Source organism: Tachypleus tridentatus, chromosome 7, assembly GCF_004210375.1.
Source record: "Tachypleus tridentatus isolate NWPU-2018 chromosome 7, ASM421037v1, whole genome shotgun sequence".
NCBI classification, from domain to species: Eukaryota; Metazoa; Arthropoda; class Merostomata; order Xiphosura; family Limulidae; genus Tachypleus; species Tachypleus tridentatus.
In genome coordinates, this window is record NC_134831.1 from 23,888,733 (window position 1) to 23,914,245 (window position 25,513).

The 25,513-nt window shown below is 33.3% G+C and overlaps 1 protein-coding gene across 4 annotated transcripts in view; it reads left to right on the forward strand.

Moving 5' to 3' along the window:
- LOC143255308 (organic cation/carnitine transporter 2-like) overlaps positions 1–25,513 on the forward strand; it is a 51,221-nt gene that overhangs the window by 14,777 nt on the left and 10,931 nt on the right. For 3 of the 4 annotated variants that reach the window (XM_076510765.1, XM_076510764.1, XM_076510767.1), the window contains 3 exons: positions 8,235–8,294; positions 8,785–8,953; positions 9,139–9,265. In XM_076510765.1, coding sequence (XP_076366880.1) covers positions 8,235–8,294; positions 8,785–8,953; positions 9,139–9,265 — 356 coding nt within the window. The remainder of the gene's footprint in view (positions 1–8,234; positions 8,295–8,784; positions 8,954–9,138; positions 9,266–25,513) is intronic. The other variant, XM_076510766.1, reaches the window with a different exon arrangement.

Here is a 25,513-nt window from a genome sequence, read left to right on the forward strand (position 1 = left end):
TGCCACCATCTTCATTCATTTTTCTTCCCCATTGTAGTAACTTTTTTCTGAAGGCTGAAACCTTCTCTGAAAGTTTCAAAATGTTTCTTTCTTTGAGAGAGAGATTCAATGCATTCAGTTTTTCGAAGAGATCGCACAGGTGTGCTAATTTTAACAAAAAAAACAGTATTCAAGAATTTTTAATACATTCGCGTTCTTTTTCTTCGAGATAAGAGTAGAGTTCCTGTCGTAATTCGAACACACGGGACAGCACATTCCCACGGAAGATCCATCGCGAGCTACAGCAGTACAACAAAAATGTATGCTCAAATTCCATATTCTCACACAGTTTTAAAAAACCTTCGCCTTCTGTGGCCGAGTTTTTATAAAGTTCACCACTTTCAACACATTTTCTAAAACTACGTTCAGTGGAGGACTCAGGTGCTTCGATGCAAGGGCTTCCCTGTGGATTATACTGTGGGTCCACAGTGCATCAAGAGCTTTACTTCCTATGAGTGCCTGCAATCCTCCATAACAGCCAGACATAGAGCGATCACCATCGATACATACGCCAATGCACTTAGTTCAGTCTAAGTTGTTTTCACACATAAAAGTGTCAAAGATCTCAAACAAGTCTTGAACTTTCGTACCTGCAGTGATATATTTACAAAAGAGGCCTTCGATCATGTGTTAGATTCTACGACTATTAGTATTATTGGGTAAAGCAGTCTTCCTGCAGATTCACCATACCCACTGCAGCTTGTAAAATCAGTTCTTCTGCGATGGTGAGAGGTTTTTTTTTGCATTTTGCGACTCTATATGCCACCTTGTAGGATGATGCTAGCAAAGCATTGCTTGGTATTGATGCTTGTTTCAAAAATGTACCTTTTTGTTCTTTTACTTCTTTTAACTTTCTGGTAAAATAATCACGTTTACTCCCCATGTTAGGATGACTGGTCTTTAAGTGGCGTTTTAGTTTACTTGGAAACATGCATTCTGGAGCCAGAACGTTTAGACATAATACACAGTGTGGACACTGTTCATGGTTGGCATCTACTGAAGTAAAACTAAAATCTAGATAACTATCGTCATATATCCGATATTTCCATTTTTCACAACTTTGCCACTGGTCTGTGGCTCATGATCCTTTTCTTTACTCTCACACTTGTTAATATTGTTCAAAAATCTTTCGATTTTTATGCACAAGGACTAAAATTCAAAAACATAATTCATTGAACTTTGCTTGACCTCGCAGACACTTGATCACAACAACCTTCAAGAAGGTCGACAAGTATTTATATATCAGAAAATTTGAGGAGTTACTGGCATAGCCGAAAGTACAAGTAAACAAAACATATGTCAAACATTCGAGAACATCATCAAAAGGAGTGTAGCGTGGTCTAATGTTAAAACTGTGAACTACCTCGAGCTGGTAGCTCACGCGGTGTTTAACAGATGTCGATATCGCTGTGTTTCGGGTGAACAATTTGGGAAACCGATATAAGCAATGGAATGTGGAGAAGTCAAACTGCCAGAAACATGTGGACATAAAGTTTGAGCAAGAGAAATGTTAGAAATTACTCTTACTTTAGGAAGCTTTTCTACAACTCAAGCGTGTTGGTAATTGACATTGAAGAAAACTGCATATTGAGATTTTACTTCATGTGGAGGCATGGATGAAAGGTTGCACTAGCATTAAATACCTTCACAGGAAATTCACAGGCACTATATGATAAATACTACAATAGAGGATGAATTTCTAATTTTAACAGAAAGGGTGGAATATTTATACAAGGAATTATTAGAAATGCACATATATTTAATGACTGAAGTATAGTTGAAAAATATAACACTCCTGCATATCTTGAGGGTATAACCACTTAACACTGGACAATCTCTAACATTAGATACGCGCTGGAAAGCCTGCTATCTTGTTCTTGAAAGAATCAATGATGCGGTTTGCATAATCAAGTAAGACAAGTAGTCCAAGGGAAAAGTCGTCCACTATGATTGTCTTTTTGGAGTAAATCAGTGGGACAATGGCCTGTTGGATAACGCAGCAGAAACTTAACTTGAAGAAGAGCCCGGAGTTCCTCTGAAAACCATTTCAAAAGAATCATCAACTATAGAGCCACCAGCACATTTACACGACCCAGCAAATAAAAGTTTCCCAATGACAGGATAGCAAGCGACGACAAGGGATAAGACACTATCTCATGTATTTAACACAACCCTTGAAAAGAAAACCAACAAAAACGTCTTGATGAATAAACAGTTTAGTGTAATATATCATTTGTGTACCAGTATTTTTCAAGGAACAACTTCTCAATCCAAGAAGGGTTAGTGTTGTAAGCTATACTCTTTAAAGTTATGATTTAGTTTTTGCTATAAGGAGCTACTAATAGTGATGATGATGATGCGATATTTAAAATGTTCATGATGATTTAATAATCTAGAGGTTTCGCGAAGTGTGTACAAACAAGGTTACGATATGAATCAGTAATGAGAAGCTAATGGGTAGTGACTGAGTAATCAGTGAGTAATACAGTTCAGTGTTAAGAAATTTGCTCGCTGTTAGGTGTGGAAGTTATCATGTCTGTTCTGCTGTTCAATTACTTCACTGATTAGCTATGGAATCTACAGGCTGTATTTGTTACAGAATTTATGTAAGAAATACAATAATTTATTATGGTTATGTGAACTGCAATTAGTAGCATGTACACTAAATAATTGAAAGGGATCCACTCAACAATAGAACACGTTACAACAATATGTTTAGAACTTCTTGAAACATTATACTACATACCCAATGTAGAACCCATCTCAAGCATGTAATTCATTCATACCTTGAAACCTTTCCCATAAGGCCAAATATTCCACCTGTTGTTTTAAGTATATTGTTAATAATCTTTCACTAAAGCTGTGGATCCAACTGAGTAATTAATTCCTGCATCCAGACTGAAGAAGCGTTATATCTACTTCTATCCCTAAATCTCTGAAGGAGTTTCTTATATTTGTTAAGCAGCTATAACAATTTACAATTTCAAATGAGCTTTGTAATGTTTTAATGTTGCTGATCAACAGTGAATATAGTCATTGAAACATTTGGTACTGTGATCTCTAAGTTAACTATCTTTCAAAGTCCTTAGTTTGATAAATGAAGTTGAAGTCTTTATTTAGTAATAATTAGTAATACTCTCTTAATATTTTTTCCAATTCTTATTAAACCTCTTTATTGGTTCTTAGGAGAATTGATTAAAAAATAAAAATGTTGTTCTTTGTTTCTTCACATATTATTTTGATTGTTTGTGAGAGTTTAATAAAGATTATTTCATCGTGTAATTAAATAATGATCATTTGATCATGTAACTGAAAATGTGTGTCTACTTAAATTCAAAAAATTCAGAATTCCTTCAAAATATATATCTTCTTGACTATCCTGTTATTATTTTGAAATATCTCTGCACTCATAGGGAAATTAGTTTGACATTAATATACCACAGACTACACGAGAAGGGAAATAGTTTGTGCCTTGACCACAGGATATCTTATATTAAAGTTTTTTCTTTTACCGTTGCTTGAAATCTATATTATTAAATATGAAAATACTTAATGTTTGACGAAATTGCCTTTTCCACAAATCGAAGGATTTATGACTAAAAAAAGAGTCTGTCATTGAAGTTGTGTGGTTATACAAGAGATACTTGTCAGGTGTTGGGAATATCTTCTCGTGAACCTTGGACTTTTTCAAAATTGCATAGATCCACGACTAATTTCTCATTTTTGCTGCAGACTCAGAAAGGAGAACTTGCAGAAACCAGTGCATCCAGAATATTTGTTAGAGTCCTTACCCTGAGAATTTATCTCTGTGTGAATGAAGTATGGCCAACTGAGGCTCATCTAAGTGAGGTAGTGTCTGGCAAGTTTGATATCAGATGGGGTGGTCTCTGTAGGGTTTTTATGCTTTCGCAAGTCTGTGATTCTCATGTACATCTATAAGTAGATAAATGTGTATTTATTTTGACATGAAGTCATTCGTGAGTGTTGTTTAACATTAATAAGTTTGTTGCAGAAAGAACACAAATATTAAGCAACATAAAAAAGAAATTAATGAATTTGATCTGTATATTACGTCTTTGTGATATGAGGTTAATTGTGATTACTGACATTAAGATTATTATTTGAAGATGCAGCAGTCCTGTTATTTTCATTTATACAATGGAAAAAAACTCTCACTATTCCAACAGTGAAATGCTCAGAAGACAGTTAATTTTTTATGTAAGAATAAAAGTAATAAAGACTTTCATTATGTCTGGCAGAAAACAGGTTTTATATATTATTTTTAATTAAGAGTAGTACAAACTACTTCGATTAAATCCAACTGAAATAGTCATGGTGTAGTAAAATTCATATATAGTAGTTTAATTATTATAACAAAAGTAATCTTGGAATGCTCAGTATTGTATTTTATTACGACAAACTGAATATTTTATAAGCACACACTTTTCTAGATATTTTTGGCTACACATTATCAGTACTAAACTAACAACTAGAAAGAGACAATATAAATGTTTATGGGTTACAATGGTCAAATGTAATGGTGATGTTGCTCAACTGGGTCAGCTTCTGTTTAGGAACTAGTTTTACAATATCTACGTGATTCCTTTCCTATTGAAACCTGATGATCTTTATTATTCAACAAACAAATTATACTGAGATAATGTTCTGGCTGAAAGGATAAACTGTGTTGGTTATTATCATGGAAATGGAAAAAAATGATTACAATAATTGTAAGATATAAGTGGAGACTTAATGAAGTGTGGTGATTGGACATTCACATGCATTAGGGATACATGTTCTATAGGCGATTAGGGCATGAGTACACTTAAAGATTATGACTGTTGCTTGAACAAAGTAATCTGTAAATTACTCTTACAATTTACACACCTGACTAACTTTCTGGAATGTATCTCATATTATGTTTTTACTTTGGATTTTGCTATCTCAGATCGAATTTTTGGCTTCTGGTTGTCTCGTTCTTCAGCTAACCTGGTAGTATCTTGTGTGCAGAAGCCTCAAAGTCTATTCTAACTGTCATAGTGTTCAATGACATTGAGGAGTGCTACCTTAAAGTACAATGTAAGCTATGGGAATCTTTTGGTCTGAATACATTTGACATTGAGTATGTTAAGGAGGAAATTATGTTGACAGGATCCTTCAATATGCTAATTCCATCTGATGCTGTACTAAGTCTTGGAAGGTAAAGATGTAGAAGTTAACACCAGGGTAACGATCTGACACACCACAAGAAGTGTTTTGCACTGATATAAAAGTTATTGGAAGTGGTTCCATTAGTGCGGTTTATGGAATGTAGTTTGTAAAAGTAATATTTTTCATTTCTTCAGTGTGTATGTCTAAATGATTCAAGGGAACGTTTAGTTGTATATATGCGTATGGTTCGTAAAGGTTTGTCTTGTATTGTTAAATTAGTATTTTTATTTTTATTCGATTTTAAACTGTTATTTCATGATAATTACTTCTACTTTATTTCATATCAAGCATTGAAAGGTATTTTTGTAACGTGAGATTGCTGTTATTATTTTGTGTTAAACATTTTTGTGATTATAACTTGATTACTTGCATTTCCTATAAGTAACAACAGCAGTTATGGGTTCGAATCCTCGTTCCATCAAATCTGCTCACTCTTTCAGAAATGGTCAATCCCAGTATTCGTTGGTAAAGAGCAGCCTAAAAGTTGGCTAGTTGCCTTTCCTCTAGATTTTTACTGATAAATTAGGGATAGCTAGCGCAGATATCCCTCGTGTAGCTATACGTGAAATTCAAAATAAAGAAATGTGGAATGATATAGTATATGTTATGACTCTGTTTCGTTCCTATTCACAGAGCTACATGATTTTTTGTTTGTAAGCAATTTATTTTACGTTATTGTAACTTGTATTCCAAAATACACATTGCACAATTTTGTATCATTAAATGTTCTTTGTACTTGTAATGGACTCTAAGTGTCATAAGAAGTACTAATAGGTACACCATACGCTTCAGTTGCAGAACATATTTTGATATGTTTGTTTCATTAAATGTGTCATTGGATTCGCAGAACTGTTTAAAATAATGGTGGTGGTTCCATAAATTATAACTTACTATATATTTTGATATTTTTTTCAAGAACTACAATGTTTTGTAATAGCTTATAATATTTTTCAAGATATTTATTTGAGTTTCCAATAATTGTTACGGTTTGATACACGCATTTAATCATGTGCCAAGCCCGCTTTTTCAGTGATAATTAATTACTGCAATGAGAAGCTTTGAGAGAAACTTTGTTTTTACAACCTTGTTTATTGAAACACGATTCGCTCTGCATGCCGTGACAGTTCAGTTATTACTTCCATAATTAAAACACGTTATTATCTCGTTAAACTCATATCTAACGCCAGAAAATGTGCCAAACTTAATAGTATACAGTCCATGCCAAAAATTGTTTTGTTTTGTTTTGAATTTCGCGCTAAGCTACTCGAGGGCTATCTGCGCTAGCCGTCCCTAATTTAGCAGCATAAGACTAGAGGGAAGGCAGCTAGTCATCACCACCCACCGCCAACTTACCAACGAATAGTGGAACTATAACGTCCACACGGCTGAAAGGGCAAGCATGTTTGGTGCGACGACGATTCGAACCCGTGACTCTCAGAATACGAGTCGAATGCCTTAACCCACCTGTCCATGCCGGGCTCCATGCCAAAAAGAAAGTTTGATTAGTTGGATTCATAGTATTTAGTGTTGTGTTTGTAGTTTAACAGTGGGAATGGCGTTTGTTTAGCGATGAACAAAAATATTTACAAAAATTTAGAATAGAATTATAGTCTAGGAAAGTTTAAACTAAAAACAAATTCTAATATAAATATGTATATATATAAACAGCGTAATTTATTCTAACCACTGTTGGTCCTTTATTTCGCCCAAACTGTTTCAAGTAATTTAAGATTGAGCAAACTTAATATTAACAAATTTTGAATCATTTGATCATCTAATTTTATTTCATTTTCCCTAGCTCCGTATAATGTTTCCAACCAAATGGGCTATCTGTGCTCTGCCCGCTCTAAATATCGAAACCTTATTTTTACCATTATAAGAGCTCAGACTTACTTCTGAGCCACTGGGTAGTCGCTTGTGTTTTAAGGTTGACGATTACAGTTAGAATTAAATAGAATTCATATAGCCTTTAAGATTAAATAATGTCTGTATGAACAATGTTGGAATTTTAACTTCATTACAAGAACTCCATAAGTGTAATGAAAGAGATGCGCACCGTATTGGTAGTCTTTTACACATACATGTGTAACGCGACTAATTAAATGAAGTTTAAGATGTAATTGTGACTTTGCATTAAATCATATTGTAAGCAAACTAAAAACTACCGTTATCAAGAATTAAAAGAGATAATATTTGACACATGTGGTATGTTTATATACAGTCTTCAGCCCCTACAGATTATAGGACGAATATATTTCGTGGAATAGGGATTCGAACCCGAGACCCACAAATTGCAAGTCGTACGTCCTTAACCACCTGGCCATGCCAGGCTCCATTGTGAAATGGATATGAGCCCTAAAGCACTAATACATTCGATCAATCAATTTTTTTTTCTACTATGTGTAACATTTTAATGGAAGCGAGCAATAATTTTTATCATATTTTCATCATTAAAAATATTATGGAAACCAAGTGGCGAGATACATACAGAAGGCACAAAGAATGAATAATAATACCCAATGTAAACATCTTAATAATACAATACATTATTACAGAAAATGTAAACGGAAAACTATTTTGTATCTTCATGTTAATGCATATTGTTTTTATATGAGGATATATATCAATGTATGATAGTGAAATATTGTTCCAAATGTCCTCTATAACTCCTCACAATTTACCTGAGGTCTCTACTATTATTTAACATAAATTTGCTTGTAAACTATATAGCCTTAATAATACTCATATAGCACAGTAAAGCTACAGTTGGATGTGTTCAATTGACTTTGTGCTTAATTCTAAACAAACAAACTTTATTTGAAAAAAGTTAATAATTGTTTTAAATAATGTATCTTAAGTACATGTGTCATACTATATTTAAGTTTTCTTCAAATGTGGATACCAAAGTAATATTCCACTTGTGTAGTCTCTTACATTTTAAGTCATTTCAGTTCCTTATAATTTGATTCTAAATTTTATTTTAGAGGACTTTTTTGGCCCTGACACACGCAGTGTTTTGCAGTTTGTTACCTTGCAACATAAAAGTAATATGATTGTATTCATTATTTGTTGCAATTATGTGAAAATTAAGAATAATATATAACTAAAGCGTGCTAGCACGGGTCGTTAGTTGGTTTATTTTAAGACAATGGATTTAAATAGGAAAAATACAGTTATATTTAATATAATACATATTTATAAAATTGTTTGTTGTTGTTTTTTACATTATGACCATCGATTTTCACCATAAACGAATAGCTGGAGGATAAATAACAGTACGATAGATCGATTCGCAAGTGTTTCCTGTGATTTTTATGTTTACAGTTTATCTCAATGTTCCAACTCCTGTAAATTTTACTATTTAATAAATTACTTAGATTGAAAAAACAAATGGTATTAATTAACCAACTCTTTCTCTGAATGATCTGTCTATACCCATTGTTATATAAGTCATTCTAAACTTTTTAAAGTAGTTTGAATGAATTTATATTATTGATTGTTATTGTTTTAATTAAATATTGCACGTGTTCACAGTGTTGGAGTATGTTGGTACAAGCCAGCGCCTGACAATTTCAACGGGTTATTTATACGCCTATCCTCTTGTTGGTTGTATATTACCGTGGGTGGCTTACGGACTCCGCAGTTGGGAAGCTTTCAATGTAGCAACTTGTGCTCCATTAATCGTTATTCCCCTTATAGCAAAGTGAGTTTTCAGGAGCATTTTTAATTTTGCTTTTACTTCGTTAGACATTCTTTATTCGATACTTAGAGCTATTTAATTATGTGCTATTTTCAAACTTTTTCTGTCATATAAACGTTTGTATTTATTTTTTCTGAAGGCCATAAATAATCAAGTGTGATAAAACTGATACGTTTTTCTTACCCCAGATTTATTCCCGAATCTTTGAGGTGGATGGTTGCTCACGGCAAGACTGTAAAAGCAAGACAAACTCTGCAGAAAGTTGCCTGTTTTAACGGAAAGAATATCGAGAATGAATTTTTTGACACAGTAAAGGTTCGTGTCGTATCTTATGTTATAGAGATATTTCAATTGCTTGACGATGACACTTTTCAGTAAATGTTTACTCAATGGTTTTATCACAAAAAAATAACTTTTATAAATATTCAAGTAAACTAAAAAGAAAAAGAAATATCTGACATCCAATAAATTATGGAATTGTCAAAATTTACTTCGGTAGCACATTACAGAAATTGTATATTTCACTTAATTTACTATGAGTAACAGCAACGATAAAAAGCAAACAAGACCACCTGTGTTCAGTAAAATATTCATAAAACGGTTTTCATCGATATTGAACTTTAGGTAGAATATTATATATCTAATAAAGTGTTTTCTGTTTTCCGCAGTATACGTGAATGAATCGTATTTGTATGTGTGTTTTGTTTTTGAATTCAGCACAAAACTATGCGAGGGCTATTTTCGCAAGTCGTCCCTAATTTAGCAGGGTAAGATCAGAGAGAAGGCAGCTAGTCATCACTACCCACCGCCAATTCTTGGATTACTCTTTCACCAACGAATAGTGGGATTGAAAGTCACATTATAACCCCCCCCCACGGCTGAGAGGGCGAGCATGTTTGGTGTGACAGGGATTTGAACCTGTGACCCTCAGATTACGTGCCGAGCGCCTTAACCGCCTGGTCATGCCGGGTCTCGTATTTATAAATAAATAAATAAGAAGCGAAATTATATTTCAAACCATAGCTTACTCTTATCAAACGTAACTGTCTTAATATATACTTTAACTAGCAAAACCAAACTTAAATAGTATAAGAATAAACTGGAGCAGTGTACCTCCCCCTTTACTCTTTATGAAGTGATACACGATCCGTTAGTTCGATAAAAGGGCACCAGTCCTTCGTGCATTATATTCGTTTGACGTCAAGTAAAACTTTAATATCGATCTTTTCGAATCGATCTAATACATTTCATCTAAACTAATTCAGCCAGTTCCTCAAAATAGCTTGTAACACCAGACGGACAAGTCTGCTGTAATAAACATATACATACAACTAATACACAAAACACGAGTTACATATCTCGTGATGACGAGAAACCACTCTAAGTAAAAATGTATTCTCAAAACGGTTCGCACTTTACTTAAAGTACAGAACAACGTTTCGACCTTCTTAGCTCATCTTCAGGTTAACAGGTTCTTTGTTAACCTGAGGATATCTAAAAAAGGTCAAACTTTCTTCTGTACTTTATTTTAATTAAAAGTGCGAATATCCATACCAGCTGTCTTGAGAATTACGTATCTATTCTCCCATATGTTTTGCTGATTATTTGTGCGTTGTATCATTCTTCAGTTCTCTTAGAACAACTGCAAACATCGGAGCGCAGCTATTTATTCATGGAATTCAAGATAATGAAAATCTTTCCTTGGAAAGGAATCTTGTTTCCTGCTACGCGAGCTCTGCTTTTTATTTATGACACACTTTTCATGAACAAAAAAAAGTTTCATTTGAGTTTAAGCGAAAGATCTGTAGTGCTCAGAAGCATATATATCAGTTCCAGTTTAATTTTTGGTATAACGTGTAACATGTAAATATGTTTAAATGATAACAATACAAATGGTAATATGACTAGACAACAAACAAATTTAAAAATATTTACGGAAACAACGTTATAACCTGTATCAAGTACAATTAGTGGCTACAACAAGAAGAATGGAAATATGTGTAATCGTTCTGTAGTTATGTTTTTCTTATTAAATGTTAGCGTTATGAACCCTTAACCCTGAAATAATGGAATGAATATCTTTCATCAAAACCTTCTTGGAGGATTTTCGTTTTTATTATTCAAATCATTTCTAACTCTATTTTGATTAATAACATTTTCTTCGTAGTTAATGGAAATTTCTTCTCTCTCCCTCTAGTTAATGTAGAGAACACTAGAATAATACTATTCGACAAATATATTAGAATAAATACAAGTAATTATATAAAAATTTTCATTAATAGGTTGAACCTTAAACCTAAAGCAATAGCTAACTGAAACGATTCGTCACCAATTTACTTTCAACCAACGAAGTTTCACTAGTGGTATTTAGAGATACCTTATGTTTTCTACTACTATAGGTATGTAAGAATTTGTTCTTAATTTTCACGTATGTAGTTTTCGTACATTTTAGCGCAGTCACGCGGTCTAGAAAATTGTTGGTATTTCCTTGTTAAATTTACTTTGTTTTCTATATCATGTCTACTCTGGTCAATGATATGTTGTAGTAATATTTAGCATCCGTGTTGAAAGGATGATGGACTGTAATGTACAGTAATATATAACCAGTGAATACAAGGAGTGTTTGTGGTTTAATCCAGATGAAGTCTAATGTGTCACTGTCATGTTATACAACTTAGAAGTCATACATTAAGTGAATAGATCCTATCAAGAGAGTAGAAAACATAGCTTGGGCTGTAATACATCTAACAAGAAATAACGTCTCATTGTTGCTTTATAATTCAGAATGAACGGCTATCCACAGAATGCTGAAAAGGTTCTAAGCATAGTAAACGAAAACAAATCAGATACCATACCATATATCAGCACCTTCCTGATCTTCATACCATAGCCAAAAGCAAATGTATGGTTGCTGATACAATGAGATTGTTGTTTAACAGTTGTGCTAACAGTGTAGTCCAAAAAGAAAGAAAGCAACTGAGTGACTTCTTGGATGAATATGCCAGTATATTAATGGGGTCCGATAGCTTACTGCATCATACAGTGGTGACTCAGCAACATATAGACATAGGCAATGCACATCCAATAAAACAATCACCATACTGAATTCCTCATAATACTAGGGAGGTTGTGAGCAATGAAATAAAGTAGATGCTGTAAAATGAAATTAAACGATGTTGGTGTCGTTTAATGGCTTCCCTTACTATGAACAGTTAAATTTTTGGATATGTTAAGAAGTATTCTGAATCTAACATTGGGATACTGAAACGTTGAGCTGTATGGTGAAAGCAGAGAAATTTAAGACTACTTTTACCTTGAGAGAAGATTGATATGAATTATACATTATATATTATTCATTCTGTTTATTGCATTGGCTACTTTCAAATAGCTTATGGAGATTACTGACATTGGAAAGACGCTTTATCTACAGTGACAATATTCTGGTGTTTGATCACAAGTTGCATCTTAGAATGTGAAAGTGTGGTATTTTAGTGCCAACAGAAGGCAGGCTCAAAAGTGAAACCAGTATAATGTGAATAAAAGTGGAATTTCTTGGTGATATTATGAAGATAGATGGAGTCTTAATGGATTCAGTTAAAATAGCTGTAAAACATTGGCATTGGCTTATGATGATGCAAAAAAGTTTTCAGTTTTCTTAGTTTTCACATTTTTTGGCAGTTTGTAGCCAGGTTCTAGAAGATAACACTACCATTGTCAATTCTCACTATAGAGGACGTAAACCTTAAATGGAGTAAGGAATGTTGTCAGGCATTCTAATGCCTAAAAGTTACTTTGATGGATACATCTGTATAGGCCTATTCACAGCAAGATTGCAAGTTTTTATTGGACACCAATACCAGTGGTAATGGAGTCAAAGCAGTGTTACCACAGTTCTAGGATGTTATAAAACATATGAGTATGTATGTTAACTGTATACTCATACCTCTTGAATGCAGATGCCATACAGTAAAAAGAAGCTACTTGCAGTGGTTGTCTTTGTAAAACACCATTAACACTGCTTGTATGGTAGAATGGTTACTATCTGAGTCGACCATGCTTTGTTGAAGAATTGGTAAATTTAAAATTTTAGAATGGAGGATAGCACATGGACAATGAGATTGCAAGAACCTGACAATTGCAGTTTGTTGACTAGATCCAAAACATGGAAATACAGATGGATCATCTCACCACATTGTGAGATTTTTTTGCAGAATGTCTTAATTCTGGACACCATTTGGCAGTTTAAGCTATCATTACTGTAAATATAATAAATGCAAGATGTGAGTTGAGAAACTCTATTGACAGATGGATGCTAAAGTTAATGCTCTTAGAGCTCTGGGGAAAAGGAGTGAAGGACTCTGACCTAATATGGGTGCTTCTTGCTGGCCAGCAAAGTTAAGCCCTACAAGAAAATTAGAGTCGTGTAAAACAAATGCACATAATATTTGGTACCTGTATGAATAGTTACAAATGCAGAAAAATGTGCTGTGCTATTTATGTCAAACTACTAAACAGGTGATTTGATACTACTGCTTATTGTCCACAGAGCGCTTCAGCAAGAAATACTTTGGATTTTACACAACATGCAGACTGGAACGTGTCAAGATATAACCTGCTTTTGTGCTAACAGTCAACAGTTGTTCTATTGGAAGATAACAGCCTGACATCCTCTGTAGAGGATAGTCCCAGATATAACTGACATATTTCATGAAGTGGCCGAAACCTTAGCCAACAGCTATTATTTTAGTACAAACTATTGCAGATGTGTTAGTTGAGATATGGATGGCATGATTTAGAGCACTGAAATAAATCTACACAGATCAGGAAACTGTTTTTAAAAGCCAACTGTTCCCTAAGTTATGTAAAGTCATGGATGTGGTAAAAATTTGTATTCCACATTAATACTTCCAGGCTGATGTATTGAGAGAAGCCCCCAGTGGTGCATCAGTATGTCTGTGGGCTTACAACGTTAAAAACCGGGTTTTGAAACCCGTGGTGGGCAGAGCACAAGTAGCCCCTTGTGTAGCTTTGTGCTTAATTCAAAACAATAAACAATAAGTATTGAGAGAATGGGTAATACAGACTTCCAAGCAGATGGGTTAGAAGTTTGCCTTGACTAACTAGATTGAACACTTGTCACATGTAATGATGGCATATAGAATAATGAAACAGGCTATTTACTTAACTTGCTCATGTTTGAACAGGAATTATCACTCCATATGGATAGGATGTATGGTTCATCAAATTGAGAAGTTCACCAGTGTTCTCAAGGGTATGTAGACTGAGAGAGACTAATGATGGTCAATATGTATTAGTTTATCTCAAAATAACTCATGAAGGAAGCATATCAACAGAAAATAGATGTTCCAATGTAATAACTAGAGGTGGTTGTGGTACATTGCAGCTGTATGAAAGCAACTTGGATATGCCTGTAACTGATGAATCCCAGTGGACATGAGGTAATGCAGAAATGCATGGAACATGTTAAAAAGTTGCATCCATATATCACAGATGAGCTTTTCATGCAATACAAAGAAGAATAGTGAGCAGAGGAGAATGAAGACTCACTGAAGAGAGTGTAAGCTTCAGAGACTTATTTGATGATCTGTGATGAACCAGATGAAAAGTCACTGGAAATGAAGTGGCTGCCAGCTCTAAATGAAATGCTAATATTTGCCTCCCATGGATATGTGTGGGATTTATCATCAAAGCTAGGACTATCAGCTGGTGACTGAAGGGAAGTAGCATTCCTTGCTTTCCAAGCTATAAACTGATGAGCACAATAATGTTTGCATTACAATGTGTGATTTCCACTTCATTAAAAGTTGGAATGGATAAGTGGTTGGTTTTATTGACATTTTAGGCAGTCTCTGAACTGTGTGATCAAGGATTAAAAGAAATGATCTTCTGTAATATCTAAGCTATTGAGTGGTTTTGAGTATTGATGTATGCACTAATTTGTAGAATTATCACTCAGTTATTGGCAATTAGAATAAACATATGACTGAAAAGTCAGTGATCAAAAGGTCAGTGGGACCCTTTGCTTTCTAAGTCACTAGTGACTTTTCTGATAGGAAACGTTGTTTGATGTTTCAAGAAAGTCATCCTAACAATTGATTTGAGTTATAAGAACTCTGTATCACATTTGGTGAAAAACAAGTCAGATCTGCAATCACTAAGAGAATTCGGTTTTTCTGAGTATGTTTTGGAGTACATATTAAGTGAGCAGTTTCAATACAAAAGTCTTAACTTGTCTTAATTTTGTCAAAAATCATTTATTTCCTGAAGTCTAAAATATAAATGAGTTTAGTTGGGTGGCTCCAGGTAATACTGTTGTCACTATCAAGCATAGCTACAGTATGCAACTTTCAGTAACCAAATGCAAGCTGTAGAAGTTTGATTGATTGTTTGGAATTAAGCACAAAGCTACGCAATGGACTATCTGTTCTCTGTCCCCACCATGGGTATCAAAACTTAACTTTTATTAGTGTGAGTCTACAGAAATAGTGCTGTACCAAGGGGGGAGGTTCACTTTAGATGTTACTAAAGTGCTTGTTGATGTGAATTTTGACACAAAAATATAACAATGTACATATGTAAACCATACACTGTAGAAACATTACATAGAACCACTCATAAATTAAACACATGAATAAATCACACAAAAAGTATAGTGTTTTCTTTTTTGCCATCATCCTAAGCCCAACTAGTTTGTAATTCAAGAATATTTTACACCTGGCTTTAAGAATTAATGAATATGAAGTAAATTGTGATGACTAATCTGGAGGCTATTATTGGGAAATGCAGTGTATCCATTTATCTATTTTTGTTTCTCAAAAGAATAGTGCAAGGATATTTTAATTTCATCAAGTTGAAATATTAGTGAGTGAATGAAAGTGTCGATAGCAAATTAAATCCACAGACAATAACTTATATATTATAACAAATATATTAATGTCATATATTTAATGTTTCATTTATTTTTGATAAGAATGTTTTCATTCATGCAGCTTGAAATATTTTAATAAGTAAATAGTTTTACTGATTACTTTCCTAATTTATTTCATTAATACAGAATTAGAGCATGAAAATTCAAGCTCTAAGTGTAATTCTAATAGAAGGAGGTGAAAGATACTCCCTATGCAGTGAAACCTAGCAATTCATGTCATTAATGTCACAAACTTTTCAAATGGGGAAAGTTCCTAGAAAGACTATGAAAACATTGGCAAAGGTGATTGGCCAAAGTGAAATTAATGGTATCTAATCCTTGTCAGCTCAATTGTATACGACCTGAGTAATCTCAACCCATTCCTTCCTACTAGAGCCAAGTTCTATCTACTTGAAAACCAGCTGATAGGTTATGAATGAGACTAGCATGTGTGTTTTCATTATTTGGAAGTAGCTGGTCTAGTTGAGTGAAGTGATGCATGTGGATCAGAAAGTCCTCAGTTTCTTGGGAAACATGTTCTGTGTATGAAAATAAAAATGAGTACACATTAAGCTCATAGGTATGCCACTTGACTTATATTTAATTCAAGATTGTAACCAAGTATTATGGTCTCCTTTAACCAACTGAACCATTGACCAGTTAAACTTCAGAAAACCTTTCCATCTGAATCCAGATTTTTAGTATTTACAATTAAGCTTTAGCTACAGTGAATCTCTTCTATCTTTCAATAGCGAATAGACTTTCTGTTTTGTTTCATTATCTTGGAAAGTCTTTCCTGTTTGTTACTGAGATGAGCCCTTCAACCTCGTTGTCTTTCAGAGTTTCAGATTTCTGTGGGACATACTCCAGGACAACCTTCACACTGGAAGACTCCAATAACTATCCAGATGATACAACTAATTTGTAGTCCAGCTACAGCTATGAAACTAGAAACCATCTATATTAAGGGCCAAGACATCAATCTCTGGTTGACAAAACAAGTCATATGCAGTCATCATGAGAAGGGAGCAATCTCCAGAAATGCTAGGATCCATTCCAAAGGATGAAGAAGATAAAACTTTCAGTTCAACCACCTAACAGTCAAATATATTCCAGTGATGAAAAGTCAGGAAATGACTGCCAACTTGATAGAAGCATGGGATCTGTAAAACAGAGAAGATATTCTGCTGGTGCATAAAGTAACCCCTCTAACATGGTACAAAGGTCAGGTATAGCACCTGCAGGTCAGGCTTACTGACATGTAGAATGCTCTCAGTCATTACAAATAACATTTATTTTTGTAGACACATATTTAGTACATGAAACATCAATCGCTGATGTATTAATTTTCTGTTTTTGTATTTGGGTGCCCACTCTTTTGATGAATGATTGCCTAGTTCAGTGGCCTTATCTTCTAATATATGTATAGACACAATTTTTATTGTGTTGAGGAATAATTCGTGAGCGTTTTTCAAGTTAAAAAAATATATTCATAAATGAAACGCTTTCGCAAAATATTTCATGTCATTTGGTAGATAATTTTTTGCTCTAATAGATGGTGTGTTTGATTTTCATATGTCTTTAATTTTTGCTTTCATTTTCAGCTCATTAAATGGAATGTCAAGTGGACAAACTCGAGCATTTTCGACACCATCTGCTTTTCGCATTTAATTTCTTGCAATTTCGTTTACAACAATGCATACTATATACCTAGGTATTACATGAAATAAAGTATCATAATAAATGTTTTGGGTGTAATGTGTTCATGCATTGAAGTATTGTATAGTCATGCATGTAATGCTTGAATGAAATTATTTAAAAACACTCACGAATTATTCCTCAACCTAATATAACGCCATGGTTCATAATAATACCATTAATCACAATTAAATATAGCTTAAACGAGATTCTAATGTCATTATGAGCCACTTACTCTTTGATAATTAGGCTGAAAATAATTGATATATATCAAGCTATTATATTTAAACAAATACTTGATTTTTAAATAAATCTACCAAACTCCTTGGCTTAATCATTGTCTAGTTTCATTTCCTAAATAATAGGATTGATCATGTATGTTTTCTGGTTACTGATATTAAAAAACCACTTTTAAGGCTACGTTTACTTTTAAGAGCTATTTTACCCCTAATTCCAGATCCCCTATATGTAAATTTAATGCAGTAAAGATAAGTACTACATCATATCTCATTCTTTTGAGAATGGGCACTTTACATGATGTAAGAGGTTTTCATTTTCTTTGTAATACATTTTGAACCTGAAAACAACATTAAATGATTATTTTAACAGCATTTTTGTAATTTAAACTATTGTATGGTTAGTCTGATTAATGTATTTTGATAACTTACACAGACATAATACTAACAGTCAAAATAAAAACTAAAAATTTAATACCAATTTCATTATACTGTTAATGTTATAATTAGCATTTTTGATAGATTGTACTTACTTTAAGAAGTGTTGTATTCTCAGGAATTGGATCAGAGTGTTCATTGGTAAAGTCTTTTCTTCCAATAAACTGTTTAGAACAATGCTTAAGTAAATAGGCTTTGTGAAAATCAACATGAGCACATGCTTAAATTTAATGCTGACATTTTTAAGGTTGAGTTTTAGGTTTTGAAAAAAGTATACAATGTACACCATTCACACACACCATATGTACATATCTGGAGTCACTTGTATATAAACTGTAACAACAGTGTTTCACCATTATGTATGTTCTTTAATAATACTAATAGCAGAAGAAATATCAGTAACTTAACAAGAAGATACATTAACTCTTCTTTAAAACACATGTCTCCTGTCTGAAGCTACCCTAATTTGCACTGTATCTGGATATGTTATGTCTAAAACTAGAAATATTAAATAAATTGGAGATCATCCCATTTCAGTGTGGCTTGCTTAGCTATTCAACTGGCTTGATAAATGATAGTAAGAGAAGTACTGACATTCTAATACAATATCTAATAAATCTAGCATGTGTTTTTATGGAAAAGCTATGTAAATAAAACCTGACTGTCAGTTTTATGTGGGCCAGGTTCATTACAGTAGGTATTGATGATTTATTGAAGATAAATTTCAGTAATAAATGGACAACACACAATTCACTGTTTTAAAATAATATATATATTCAAAACACCAAGTCAAGCATATTTACAAAAAGTTGTTACACTGTTGTTCATTACAGTTGAATCTAGAGTTGTAAAGAATTCTGTGTTTAGTCAAAACTCAACATGCATGCTGGTTCAATTACTTTAGTACCCAATTGACAAGACTAATTGTTTCTTCTCTCCTCTGTTATCACAATACATTCAGTTATAAATACATTTAAATTACTCTGTTGGTTACCACACTTGTATCTAGAATTTTAAACAATTCTCTTTTTTTTTCAGTCAAAAATTGATGCAGGCTGGTTCAATTACTTTATAACCCAACTAGTTTGGTTTTTTTTATTTTGTGCAAAGCTACACGAGGGTTATCTGTGCTAACCATCTCTAATTTACTAGTGTAGGACTATAGGGAAGGCAGATAGTCATCACCACCCACCAACAACTCCTCGGCTACTTTTTTACCAATGAATAGTGGGATTGACTGTCAAATTACAATGGCCCCATGGCTGAAAGGGCAAGCACGTTTGTGTGATGAGGATTCAAACCCATGACCTCATATTACTAGTCGAGTGCCTTAACCACCTGGACATGCTGGGGTATAACCCAACTAACAAGAATTCTTCTTTCCTATCTATGTTAATACAATACAAATTGTGAAACCCACTTTATAAAAATATCTAGCTCTCTAGTAACAACAATATTACACATCACAACAAGAAAAACTTAGAAGCTTTGAGTAAGATGACATCCACAATGTTACAAAAGCCCAGCACAAGAATTAAACTACATATACAATGCATGAGTTGCACAGCATTACACAATTAAACCTGCCACAACCATCACCATCAAAATAACTAACCATTAACACTCCCATCATAAAAACTAAAGTCATCAAGTACTAAGTCCCTAAATAAACAATAACTTTTAAACTGAAAAATCTTGAACATCTCCATTTTAAAGAATTTTTATGTATATACACATGCATAAACCTAAACTATTTTGTGGTTTATTCCCATCGGGTTTTTTCTATTCACAAAAGCACACAGAAGCATAAATTACAAAGGAAAGATTACACAAACTGTTAACTAGCTTAGTTGAAGAGCATTTCAGTCTTCCTGAAAGCAATAACTACTGGTTCAGAAACTCTTTCTAATGTTTACTGACATATCATGGGCTATGTTATTGAGGGAAAGTCTCCATATGTGTGATTAAAATGCTATATATATCCATCACTTTTCCTGTCAAAAATGCATTAGAAGCTCTTACTAACTGTATGGCAATCACCAGAAAGACAAGGGAATGTGTAAATATTCTAATATTACTTTAATATCCTCTCTCTATTTCATATTCAAGAAAAGAAGCAATTGATAGAGTCAGCTAAGGTCAGTTACTCGGTTATATTTTGTTTTCAGGCAAAAGTTAAAATGGCATGTGTTGGGTAAATAATGATGCATTTTGCTTTGAATATTCTGAATATTTTAAGCATAATTGTTAGATTTATGTGGTTTAATTTTCTAAATATATTATTATTTTAGCTCTTACATATACACACGTTCATGAAAATGCTTATATGAAGTGACAGTTCACTATGAAATACTGTATATTTTAAGCAGTATACAAAATTGTATACATAAATGGATGAAAATGTCTGTTTGCACTAATTCTAACCAGCACTTGCAGTTATATTCATTGAAACTGAGTTAACCTTAGATCAAAAATGTAAGTCCACTTGATAACAGGAGGTTAACCAAGGAATAAAGTACTGCTGATTCTATGAGTAATTGAATTTATGAAAATAAGCGACTGGATACAATACAAAATATAAGTAACTAATCTTTATTAATCCAGAAGCACAATGTGGATACTTGCTTTTCAGACATGAGACAATCACTTCTAGTGGATCAGGTATCTTTAAATTATCAGGGTAAAATCATCTACCAGACTATGTAGATTGAATATTCCTTACTTTGCAGATAATGCCTGATAAACTGAAAGTAACTGTTGCTACACACGTCATGCTATTCTCACAGAAGCATAGAACAGACCATATACTAGATATACCAAATGAACTACCATTGAAATACCACTAGTTATTTTCCTTCTTTTTTTCTTAACATAATACACTGCAGTTGTTACTCCAATATAGACAGAACAAGTGACATATGTGAAATGAAAAAGGCCAAAGGCAGTTAAAGTAACACCAATTTAATAAATTTTCATGATTACACATTATGTGAAAGCTGCACATATACAGAATGAATGATCAATTCAGAATAATATTGTAGTAAATAGGAATATAGAAATACATTGAAACATTATTTTATTTTGTTCAGAGAACAGTATTACTTTATAATTCTGCAGAGTGATCAAGGTTTGTTTATTACATATCTTTGCATAATTTCATTAACTTTTCATCAGTGTTTTGTAAAAAAAGCTTTTCTTTATTTCTTTTTTTCCATGAAAAATGATGCACATTTTGTGAATAATGTAAACAGCATTGCACTGTGGTACACTCCTTTACAAAATGTCGGTATTTATATCACACTTTGGTACATGCAGGTTAACAAAGGGAGGATACATGTATTGATGCAGTAGTTTTAATCAGTAATGGCAGAAATACATTATGTGTAAGTTGTTGTTTAAGTCTACAAAATGATGATATTATATTTTGATCTTACAGGAGAACAGAACTAAAAAAACACACTCAAATTTCAGTTGATCAGTAGCATAGAAGGAGAGTTTATTTCCTTTTCCCAAAATGTGATTTTACACACTGTGACATAATTTCATGCAAACTGTTGAAAATGTCAATGCTTTGTACATTATTGATATTTTATTATGTGTTAAAAATAGTTTTATCTCAACAGTTTCTCTTCACTATGATTAATATATCAAATGAAACAATGAGATATCATTATCTCAAGTTATTTCTGAAACAAAGTTGTTGTAGACAACTCTTAAGTACATTGATGAAGATGTTTAAATATGCAGTGGTTAATGTGTATGAATGTTGTGTTGTATGAGAAATTGTAAGAATATAATATTTTCTAGATGTTTTCAAGAGATGATGAGCTCCAGAGAAAAATAAAGCTGACAGAGAAAGTACTGCTCTTATTGTTTACTTCTTCCTCAGAATATTTGTCTCTTCCTCTAAAACTGCTGGTTTTGGGTCTCCTAAGACATGCACTGCACATGGAACTATTTCCACCACAATAGTCAGAGACAGGAAAACACAAAACCCTCTTGCCTATAATCAAACATTACATGGGGAGACCCTAACAGATAACATGTCAGTGTATTAGGAAACTTCATTTGAGAAGACTCTCTGCTCTGTGAGAGTGAGAGTTGTAACAACCTTTTCATTTTTCCCATTTTTCCTCACTGCAAATATTGTTTTGAAACTTAAAACTTGTAGATGAAATCAATAGATTTTGTCATGATGAATGGAAACACTTAACAGATTAAACTAGAAAAAATAAAATGCTAAAATCCAGTGTTTTATGTTACTGTGGAAGTGATTTTAGCATTGTTAGGTGTCATTATTCAGATGGGTATCATTCCCAGGTCATCTCTTAGAAAGTACTGGTTTAACTTTCCTGTGTTTTATTCTCCTTCTACATACTTCTAACAATCTTTCAATGCTTACATTTCAAAAACAATAACTATTGCTTGTAAACTCACCCTGAACATGATAAACTTTCCAAACTAAAGATAATAATTGAATGTCTTTAAATAATGTATTCTACTTATTGCTATCCTGTCAAAGTAATTTAGATTTGTCCAATACCTATTAAAAATCATATTAAGTGGAGAATCAAGTTGTTGGTCTAGGCATAGACTGCAACTAGACAATGCCTAAACTTTAAAATATACATGTGGTATTAAAATATGTCATGTGTTTCCATCTTTTTATAAAAGTATACTATTTATTCTAATTTTTTCTTTGTTCTATATTTGTGCATGCCTCACACAACACTTAGTTGCAAAAGTCACAAAGTTGATTGTTTTAACCCACTTTTGTTTCTTTTTTGTTCTTAGAAATGGATAATACCTGTTGAGAATATTGTCTGGTATCGCATATTGTGTAGAATGTTGAAATCACTTGTTCTGATGATATTTAGAGGTTATAGCTCTACCTATATTGCAATGAGAATAGTCAGTTATGCATGTAGCATAAAAGATTTTGCTTAAAGATGAAGTTTTTTGTGTCCTAAGAAACATTGCATTTGTTCAATATGTTCTGGAATATCACCTTAGTCAGTCAGTGTAGTAGATGGATTCAACCTGAACAGTTGTATACAGACAAGTAAATAAAAGTCAGTTACCCCATGTACGAGGGCTGTTCAAAAAATACGCGGACTGTTTGAATTGCGCAGCTCCAATTAGTTCCAGGGGAATCCGCTAGGTGTCGCTAGGTTCGCACAGATCAGCTGATTACGACGCCATTTCCCGATTGCAGATATCTTCATTTGTGTATTAGCTACGCGGGTTTACGTGAAGTGCAATTTTTTCGTTTGGCGGATTTCAGAATGAATGACCTGAAGGAGCAACGACTTGCTGTGAAATTTTGTGTTAAACTTGGAAAAACTTTTGCTATGCTTAACACGGCTTACGGTGATGTTGCTATGAAGCGTACGGCATGTTTCAAGTGGCATGAACGTTTTAAGTATGGTCAACAGTCCATTGAAGATGATGAGCATCCTGGACGTTCTTCCACGTCAACTGACGACCCATACGTCGACAAAATCAACACCCTGATGCGGGCAAATCGACGTCTGACTGTCAGGGAGCTTGCTGAAGAGTGTGGGATATCAGTTGGATCTTGTTACGAGATTTTGACCGAAAAATTGAAGATGCACCGCGTTGCTGTGAAATTCAGCCCTCAGAACTCGTGAGTTTTTGGCCAAACACTCGATCACTGTTCTTCCCCACTCCCCCTACTCACCTGACCTTGCTCCTTGCAATTTTTTCTTGTTCCCCAAACTCAAAAGACCCTTGAAAGGAAGAAGATTTGAGACGATTCCCAAGATTAAGGCAAATGCGACGAAGGAGCTGGAGGACATTACAAAAGAAGCGTACCAGGACTGTTTCAACAAGTGGAAACTCCGTTGGGATAAGTGTGTGCGTTGGGGAGGAGAGTACTTTGAAGGGGTTCCAAACCTGTAACTTCTAAATAAAGTACATTTTGTTTTATGACGTCTGTCCGCATATTTTTTGAACAGACCTCGTATATAACACCAAAGACACAACTTTTTGTATTTAAAATAAATTACAGAACAACATTTTGACCTTCATAGGTCATCTTCAGGTTAACCTTTTGTTAACTGCAGGATGACCTAAAACTATTGAAACGTTGTTCTGTACTTTAATTTAATTAAAGTATTAATACCCAAACCAGCTGTCTTGAGAATACATTTTTACTTCATGTGAGTTTCTCATCATCACGTATTATGCCATTCAATGAAGAACTGTGAAGTTCTATAAGAAGCTTCCTTTAAGCTTGTCTCTATTAATTATTTTATTATTTATAAACAGTTATGGACAGAAGGCATTCCACAGTGAATTGGTAGATGCTCTTATGCAACTGCTAAATTTAAGTAAAGCAGTGCCTTAATTTTTGTTTTACATCTGGAGGGCACTATCCAGAACCTGTTGGTTAAAGGAAGAGGTACATGTTATGCCTTTAAAATAATAATAGTCGTGTCTTTTGTACTCAGAATAAAGTCTGCCTGTGTCTAAGGCACTTTAGAGAGTAAATACTTTTGTAACCCTTTAGGAAAATTGACTTCTTTTTACTATACACAATCAAAACCTGAGGGCTAATTTCTTTTCTATCTTTGGTACGTGTTACATCAAATGTAAAATAAAATTAGACACCAGATTTTAATGTGTTTATTATAAAAATTAATTCTCAGTCTGTCTGTTTTTGCTTTCATTTACTGATGGCCAAAATCCCTTCAACAGTAGTTTGGTGCACATAAGTCCAATTTGTTTTAGTTTTTTTTTTTTATATCACCACTGATCACTATTAATTAAGTGTTTCTTGTTTAGACACAAAAAAAAGTATGTGTTTTTCTCTCCTTTTTTTTGTTTGAATACTTTAGTATTTCACAATCATATTGTATTTGTTGGTATTTTTTTATTTTTTGCATAGATCCAACTTTTGATTAATATTTCACTAGTTTTCATTGTATTTTATTTATATGTTTTTGAACATCTTACTAATGATTTGGTAATACTATACAAAGTTTTCAGTGTATTTTATATATATCTTATTTTAACATTTTCCCTGAATATTACTTGGTACTTGGGTCACACTGTGCACAATTTTCAATATACTTCTAAAGTGTGTATATAGTTTTTATAAATACCTTGTACAGTGTTTTTTTCCATTATTTAAATATAGCTCATTCTTCATGTAATGATCACTCTTCTTCTAATATGTTTTATTATTTTAAATTGTTAAAGTTTTAATTTCCAAGTATACTTTGTGTAACTGCATACATA